We start from the raw sequence: 9,339 nt of genomic DNA, 5'->3' as shown, positions 1-9,339 counted from the left end.
TTAGTCTGTCGTGGTAACTGCCAGTAGCGCTCAGTGAGTGTTGGTCACACTAACACACACCTAGACACATACTTATAGTGTAAGATTTCGAGGACCAGCGTTGCAGGAACATGTTAGACTAAATCCACCTGTCTGGGACATTAGTGCCTGTCGTGTTACCTGCCAGTAGTGCTCAGGGAGTGTTGGTGATTGAGTACCCCTTTCGTAGAAAGGACAGAGTTACCTGGACCCCCCACTCCTGTGGACTCACCAACACGGTCCGATTAAGGCAAAACAGCTTGCCAGCGTTGCCACGTTCATGGCATCTTGATCGGATTTCTGGGACAGGCTGAACTTGATGGACGCATGTCTTTTATCACTCACACTAACTCACACCTAGACGCTCACACTAACACACACCTAGACACTCACACTAACACACACCTAGACACATACTTATAGTGTTGCAGGAACCTGTTAGGCACTAATTTCCCAGATATGTGGATTTATGCTGCCGTGGTACCTGCCAATTGCGCTCAGTACTATATACCCTTAGTTCAGAGACGAGAAGTCACTTGAAGGGTGAAGCCAGGTACGTTTACGAGGCATCCTCACTGATAGCTTGAAGGGAAGTAGGCGAGTTGAGATGTGCAGATACAACCCTGTCAGGAGGATGATGGCCTTATGTTGGTTGTAAAGGCTCAAAAGAGCTTTCGGGGTGGGTGCTTGTCATTGAGGGCAGATGTGAAAGTGGCAGATCTAGAGAATAATTATGAAAGGGTATCTTATACTAACAGACACAGATACTTCTACTAACACAATTAGATGCACACTAACAGACCTGGAGAATAAAACTAACATGGACTAAGCACCTGACACTAACAGACACCTAGACCCACAGCATTGGTGACAAGAGCGCTAAGTACTATACACCCTTAGGACCACAGGTTTGGAGTTAACATAAAGATTCTCTCAATAGGATTTCTTAAGGATTCATGTTTTTCCAGTAGGTGACACACAGAGCTGTTAATCTAAATAACTCTCTTCCTGGATGAAGGTAATAAGGTTTTTTTAATATATTGTGTCTTATCATTTAGTTTCTCATTGTTTGTGCTTCTTTTTCTTATTAGAAGTGGGAATGATGCATCCTTTCTTCAAGATTACCTGAACAATAGCATAATAAGATCCGTAGAGCGATCTTCACCACGTCCATTCTTTTGTCAGTACGATTGTGCTTTAAACTACACCTTAAGCACTAACCTCTTAATGCCCAGAGGGATGGGCAGTCCTTTTAGCCATGGATCCCCAGAGGTTTCCCCCACAAGGGGGTTTTCCTCTCCTGAGTGCTAAAGGATGATTCTTTGTGAGTCCAGAGGGAGCCTTCTGTACACTTGAGTCCTAGTAAACTCAAATCCAGGCTTTTTGTAGACAATATCAAAAGCCACATGATGCTATTTAGTATTACCTTGTGAACTTCTACTACAGATTTATTTCTAATAAATAATATCATCTTAAAGATAAAATGTACTCCTTGTCTTGTTTATAATCCTTGTGACATTTTCATGTAGTTTAATCCATGGATCTCACCCTTACTCTTCCAGTGAGGGAAGAGTGTCTTATTTCTAAATGGACAATTCAGTATTTAGTCTCTCTATCAGTAAATATAACATGCACACTGTTTTATGTACTCCCTACTCAATTATGTTGAGACTAATAGTAAAATAAAGGGGCACACTTTCAAAAAGGTGGGTGGGACCTTCACAGAAATGGAGATTAAGTTGGGCAACATGGAATGTATGGGTGGAACAGGCCAGAGATCTACCAATCAGGGATCTACTGTGGTAAATACAATCAATTCCCATATATGCTTATAATAATGTAACATACAACAGTTAAGTGAAGAATTTGTGTGATTTCAACTATGATGAAAAAAAATTGATAAAAATAAACAGCTGTACAGTTAGCGAAAACAAAAATTATTCAGTATAGTATATGCACATAGATACAGAATTTGATAAGAACCATTTCTCCCCTCTAGTCTGCCATTTTTCCTGAGGTAAGACTCAGATATGAATCATTGCTTTATCTGTTCTCATGGATTCAGGAGCCATATGCCTATCCCATGTAGTTTTATGTGTCACACATGCGTCGTAGGTGCGAATCCCATGCAAAATAACAGGACCAGAGTGAACATGTACATTTAACATGTAACACGGATCCATTGAGTAGTTGCCATTCTATGCATTTATTTGATTTGGCTTTGCGAGCCACAAACTCACAAGCAAGTATTGATATGTGAACATCACTTTTATAAGTCAGCTCTTCACTGGGAAAACATTAGTTTAACCCATTGATGATAATTGATGTGCCAGACACATCACAGAAATTAATCTCATTGGTGACAATTGACATGTCTGGCATGTCATGAGGTAAAACAGGTTTAGAAAAATATCAAAGATTCCTCTCCCAAATGTCTCTGCTCCACCTATTAAGTATGATGCCAGCTGCCTGCTTTACAAGAAGTTAGTAGATGATCAACAATCACCTCCTATTAGCTCAAACAGCAACACTGAAAACCCATCCCAGGAAGCACTGTGACTGCCCCGGAGAGCCTTAGCGAGACATTTTGCCTCTTGCTAGATGCTGGTGCCCACCAACAAATAAACAAGTTCCCAAGAAGGTCTTCTAGACTCTCCTGAGAACCCAGCAGGTTAAATAAGGTACTGAATTTAACCACCCAAGTCAATGGAGCCCAGGTCACTAATCACAATGTGATTAGTGAAATAAAGAAAAAATAAAATAAAAATAAATGGTAACATGTAAAATAATTCTCCAGTGGAATCATCTAGTTCCAACAATATGTAAAAAAAAAAAAAAAGTAATATATATATATATATATATATATAATCAAAATAATGTCCTGCAAAAAAGTTTATAATTTGTGTGGGAACTAATGGTAAAATGTAAAAAAAAATATACTGGGAAGAGGAATAGCGCAGTCATGTGACCTGAGATGAATTCACGTGACTCCTCTGGGTTCCTTCTTCTTGTGGCTGGTACAAGAGACGCTGCTTGCACAGTAACAGCAACACACAGGTAAGTAGTCTGGCCCCTGCGAGGATTATTTTCGGCAATTTTTTATTTCGGCATTTTACAAAAAAAATGCTCTTTTCTGCCACTGATATATTGGTGCACCCCTTTTGCCACAAAACTGGCTGTTTAGCTTTGTTGGGTACAGCAGTTAACAAACAGTTACAGAGATGTTTGGCTCAGGCATCTATATTTATAGGCATTGTGATTTCCTAAAATGCAGAGGTATACAGCCACTACCAAAAAAAAAAAACCAAAGCAATTTTTGTAAACTAGCACACAAAAAAACCAAATCAAGACTGTATATGGGTAAATATTTTTTCTTTCCGTCAGTGACCCACTAAATGTGTTAATATGAACCTGTTTGGTTATAACCAATAATGTGCGTTTAAAGGGTCGAAGATCTGACGGCAGGCGACTTGGAGCAGAGTAATGGAGTCTGGCACTGCTTGCAGAAGGCTGATATAACACGTTGGATCTCTCCGGCATCATCTGTTGTTGTTGGGGTTCTGCACAAAGTTGACAGAGTAAGAGCCGGTTGCTGAGTCCTGTTTGACTTGAAAGTTTTCCGTTGACAATCCAAAAGGCCTAAGGACCAGGTTCCCCAAATCTTTTAATTTACCTAGGGAGAAGGACAAGGAAAGGAAACGCAAATATACCAAATTATTAACTCCAAACAGCAACATATGTCACAAGGATAATAATTAGGAGATGATACAAAATTAAAATAATATATTTATGATATTAATAATGATATTTGCTTGCAGCTACACCTTATCCTATGGAGGTAAAATAATAATAAAAAAAAGTTTCTTGCCCGCTTTGTATTTATTAGTGCCGTCAAATATTGTTTTACATGTATGAATATGTTGTCATATCACAAGTCCTGATTCTCTTGAATAAAAAAGAAAAAGAAAAACCACAATATATAATTTCTGCCAGTATGCAAGTGGGAGGGAAATCATGGCTGAACAAAGATACAGCCAGCATGCTTTGGTCTGTAACTGTAATAAAAACTGTAAAACAGCCTCGGTCCTTAAGGGGTTAATGGTGAAGCAACTGCCCTCAAAAGAAACCAAGTGATATGTATGTACAGCGTCCATTTATCCAAACGGATATAATGGCAACAGTCTCAGAAGAAAGACAGCAGCCTGCTGGAGGAGGGAACGATTTGGTTTTCGGTCCCAACTCGGGATGGGTGCTGTAGGTTGCCGTGTCTCACAATTTCCCAAACATTTCAGGGATGAGTGTCAGCTGGCTTCTAGGGAGACTCAACTTAGGGTTTCATCTCTAATTACTAAAAATACGTTTCCCTAAAATGTGAAACAATGAGCAGAAGCTTCAAGGTACGTTTTAAGAAAAACCGAGATGGTGTCATGGTAAATTATCTACAATACAGGAGAAAATGTTTCAGATAATCTATCATCTCAGTGACCAGACGCGGCGATGACGATATACAAGGCGAAGAGGAAGTGCAGATGTGTCCAAAGATAAACTCTGATCTTAACAATCATTACAAAATGGATTAAAGGGCATTTGTGGAAGGATATCATTTAAAAAGGGACTACTGAAGCCATCAGCTTTTGATTTAAAGAATACAACAGGAAATACTTACTAAACATTTCTTCTTTTAATTTTTCGTTTCTTTCTTCGATTTGCTTGGGCAAACGCTAAAAGACAAGAAGTTCGGTCAACGTTAAAAAGTAAAGCAGTTTTATTATGACTCTTGACACCCAAAATAATCCATAGAGGTGTTGGGTTTCTTAGTTTGTTGTATATGAAGCCCATGTAGTGGTAGCCATACCTCTTGGAAGTAAAAAAAGAAAAGAAAACTATTTGTTATACTTGCTGGTGGGAGGAGCCTAATTTTAAAAAAGGTACTAAAGCAGGGGTGTCCAACCTTTGGCCCTCCAGCTGCTGCAGGACTACATCTCCCATAATGCTCTTTCAGCTCAGGGGCTGGCTGAGGAGTATGGGAGATGTAGTCCTGCAGCAGCTGGAGGGCCAAAGGTTGGACACCCCTGTACTAAAGGAATCTGCTCATAGCGCTAATTGATTGTAAAGAGACTGAGAAATGCCGGCAGAAGGATTAGTATCCCCTGATACATAATAGTTTTTAGACTCCACCAGTTCTATATAGATAAGCGCTGCAGGTAGGGTATAGATAGTGTTCAAACACCCTTACGATCTACTAGCCACATGTTTCATTTTGTCACATAACTAGTGAGTAAGGGTATAAAATGGATCAGATGTGTGACATCTTAACGCTGTTTTACCAGGCAAGCTCCTCTGGCTTGAGAACAGGATGGGTCTCTTTCCATAACAGTCTTATAATCGGCCAACGCTTCATCCAGTTTATCGTTTTTTTCGTATAACTCGGCCCTCCTTAGTAGAGCTCGGATATAATCAGGATTTAGTTCAACTGCTGCAATAAACAAAAATGGCAACAAGAAGTTAAGGAAGTTATTTAATTTTTTTTTTTTTAATTTTCACCTTTATAGTAACTTTTATTGTAGATATTTGTATATCCATTTAGAACCTCATACAAACAACAGCTGGGTAAGACAGCATTGCTGTTTGGGACATGACGGTTTGCTTAACAATAAGAGCTTTCCTATTAAATATCCGAGACAAAAAGCTCTCCGTACCTCTAGTGCAGTCTTTCAGCGCAACATCATTCTTGTCCTGTGAAGAAACGCACAATATTTTACCAAAAATACTCTATTGGATTACAATTTAATTTATTCATGATTTATATTAGTTATCTAATCAAAAGGTGCCCAGCCCCCATCCTATAGACACCACAAAGATCTAGGACCTTCCACTAGTCAATCAGCACTATAGATGGAATAATGTAAGTCGATGAACAGGTGAAAACATCAGATACATCATTTTTTTTCTCACCTGTTTCATCCTAGCCGCAGCTCTGTTTGAAAAGAGGACGGCTCTGTCTTTCTGGTATTTTGCCGGACACGTCTGAAGTGCCTGAGTGTAAACGTTCTCAGCTGCAACGTAATCTGAAGGACAGGAGAATTCTCAAGCTACTGCCTTATTTAATATTGACAACTTATACATAGATGGACACATTTACCAATATACTAAATATATTTATATAATATTCCTATATTTACCAAGCAAATACCTGGCTTTAATGAAAGCGCTCACCTCCTTTCTTAAACAGCTGATTACCTTCTTCTTTCAAACGGCTGCTTTCTTTTCTTCTTTCCTTTAGAAGACAGCGTCCGCAAAATACACTTAATGGGGTTTATTTATTTATTATGATAAACACAACGGGATGCACTTAACGTAAAACAACATATTATGACATTAGTGAGGGCCTTATTTATGTGGCCAGCAGCTGATGAGTGACAAGTAAAGCTCAGATGGAAAAAAATATTACTTAAAGCTCGACTACACTAAAATACCCTTAAAACGGTACTCCGGCTAAAGCACCCCATACTCCCAGCTATCCGGTTGCCGTGGTGCTGAATCATTATTACGGAGACATCTATACGTGGGTTTTACTTGGTTATGTACCCTAACAGGGGTAATGGTTTATAAACGGGCTCCATTGTTGATTTGTGTCGCCCCCACCTTCATAGTACTTTGGAACACTTAGTGCTGACACACATCCCCCCCCCCCCCCCCCCCAACAGCCCTTACCATACCCGGGAACTTTCTAAATTAGCCACATCGCAAGCAGGGTTCTCTTTACCCAACATATCCGATTTTCAGACCCTGTTTAGTGCTATATAAAGGAGCTGAGGCGCTTTAAATATTAACCCTTTAATGGCTCTAACACCAGTCCTCGTGGAAACCTTGTCTTGTTTAAGATGCACTAAATTGAGTCACCTGTATTCAAGCAGGGTTTGTCAACCATAACATACTGGTGGAGAAAACACTAATTAGGAGTCTTAGATGATATGTTATCATTGAGTCAGCTCCAAGCTGTGTGATCCTGATATTCAGCCCCTTTACACCGAGACTGCAGCAAAATCCTTGACACTCAGTGAGTGAGGCTTCTCAGGTCTGACATTCACTGGGACTCCAAGTCACACTCACCTCTTTCTCCTCCTCACTCAGCTCTTTCTCCTGCTCCAGCAGCACATCCTCCTCGAGTTCCTCAACGGATTCTGACGTTTCGGCACCGGTTTCCCCAGTGAGATCGTCCACGGGCTCTACCGGATCTTTATGGCCCAACTCACCCCCGGTAATCCCGGCAGCATCTTCCCTGCACGGCGCTTGGGCTTCCGCGGCCTCCACGCATTCATGGAATTGCTCTTCTCCATCCTCTCTATCCGATCGCTCTATCACCGGGGCTTCCATCTCCCTTAGTGCTGACTACTTCCGCATTCACATTGGAAATCGCAGCTGCTAATACGTCACATCCGGCAGGTACCCTGAAAAAGAAATATATCCATGGAAACCACGGCGTACACTCTCAATAAACTTTATTGACAACAAACAAATTGTTCACTCGTGTGTTTGAAAGTCAGGATTTACCTCTATTAATGTGAACTAGTTTTTGTTTGTCATTTAAAGTTTAGATAACAATAACCAGTGTATAAAACCATAATATATATATTATATTATGGAAAATTATACATATTTTTAAAATGTACCCTTTTTGTGCTTAATATATATATATATATATATATATATATTCTTACCCCTTATAATAGGGTAATGCAGCTTGGAAGCACAAAATAATTATTTAATTATGTTAATTATATTTTGCCTCATTTATAATTTTTTTTCAGGGAATGATTTCCCGATGATGTCATTGGCATACCTGGGAACTTCTGAGCTCCAGCTACCTGGAGCCTTTCCTTGCGGGAAGCGGCCAGGACTACCCACTGATGTCAGTGGGCGTTCTTGCTGACATCACAGGAAACACCCCATTTAAAGGGGAAATGGGTGGGGAGCAGGGCGTGTCAAGACCCAGCTGCCACAACCCGGAGGATTCGGTTGTTGACCTGGAGAAACGGTGCTTCGCTGATGTCACGAGAAACACCCTAATTTAACCCCTTAATGACAAAGCCGTACATTGTCCTTAAGGGGTTAATGGGGAAATGGGCAGGGAGTAGGGTGTGTCAGGACCACGCAACCGTGATTCGAACCGGAGACTCTTCTGTTCTTTGAAGTTTGTGGGCGAAACCCGGAGAGTTCTCAGGTATGGAAATGGGTGTGGAGTGGGCCATGTCAGAACACCGCTCCAGCAACCCAGAGTTTCCATGAAGAGTTTCCAGTATGATGTCATACCACGATGCTCTGCTTCAATACATCATAAGGTGGTCTGTGTTGGAAAAGCACTAGATTTATAACTTCAGTGGTCAGTGAATCTGCAGAGAGAATCCTCGGCTCTCCCTAACTGGCCCATGATTCCCATGCCCCCACAAGCCAGACAGCAGGGTACCTCGGCAAGACAAACAGGGACAGTTCTCTATATTATGTACATTATATAGATTGAAGGCTTTACATGGAAGTGACTTATATTTAAATACAGGTAGTACTTAGTACCAGAGTACAATAATTTGTATATCTTTTTGCGTATTCTAAGTAAAAATATGTGTATGTAATGTATATCTTTGGGTGTCATACCACCGGCAGCCAGATGGTGGCGGAAGTGCTCCACTTCTTTGGCTGAAATACGTCTCTTTTTAGCTAGGAATCTTACTGTTTCACATTAACACATTTATTGTTTTCTTAAATAGAATTTTTTTTTTTTTATTATTTCAGGAAATAATCCTATAATTGCTTTTGCGGTTTCTTAAATTGACTGAAATTACGATCCCTCCGGCAACTTGAATGCTGGTCACTCGGGTCTCTTTATGTTCTAGTTTCGTAAGATGAAACATGAAGTGTATTCGTTGTTTAGCCGTGATCCAAATGCGTTTCATAACGTGTTTCTTAAGACTTGTCTCTGTTAAAGAGGCAGACATGCGTATGTATAAGCAACAAGGGCTCACATGCAAGTGTTCTCAATGCCCAGGGTTGGTCCTCATTACTTAATTACCATAAGAAGGACTTAATAAGCTCATAAACAGCAAGATGTAGCCTTTGAGTAGTAATGTTACCAGGACTGGACTGGGGAAGAAAAGCCGCCCTGGCACTTAAAGGGCAGCAGCCGCTAACTGACTTACATGTAACCATACCTGGGAACTCAGGGTCACTACAGGGAAACTCCGAGCCCAACTCCCCGTCTACTTCCCCTCTACAAGAGTGTAGTTTATTTACACAATTTGATTCATAATTCTGTCTCTATAAACA

The 9,339-nt window shown here is 40.4% G+C and overlaps 1 protein-coding gene across 1 annotated transcript; it reads right to left on the bottom strand.

Annotated features, from left to right (window-relative positions):
- Positions 1-3,557: 3,557 nt before the first annotated feature.
- LOC149287257 (tetratricopeptide repeat protein 1-like) lies at positions 3,558-7,395 on the bottom strand. The gene is made up of 7 exons (XM_089492993.1): positions 7,132-7,395; positions 6,235-6,295; positions 5,974-6,086; positions 5,718-5,754; positions 5,346-5,494; positions 4,685-4,739; positions 3,558-3,691 (listed from the first exon to the last, which is right to left on the bottom strand). The coding sequence occupies exons 1-7, from the start codon at positions 7,393-7,395 to the stop codon at positions 3,558-3,560; spliced, it is 813 nt and encodes a 270-aa protein (XP_089349119.1).
- Positions 7,396-9,339: the final 1,944 nt, after the last annotated feature.

The sequence above is a fragment of the Sceloporus occidentalis genome, unplaced genomic scaffold (assembly GCF_023333645.1).
Source record: "Sceloporus occidentalis isolate IW3139 unplaced genomic scaffold, rSceOcc1.0.p SCAF_62, whole genome shotgun sequence".
NCBI classification, from domain to species: Eukaryota; Metazoa; Chordata; class Lepidosauria; order Squamata; family Phrynosomatidae; genus Sceloporus; species Sceloporus occidentalis.
The sequence above is the reverse complement of the archived record's forward strand: the minus strand, read 5'-3'. Positions and strand labels throughout refer to the sequence as shown.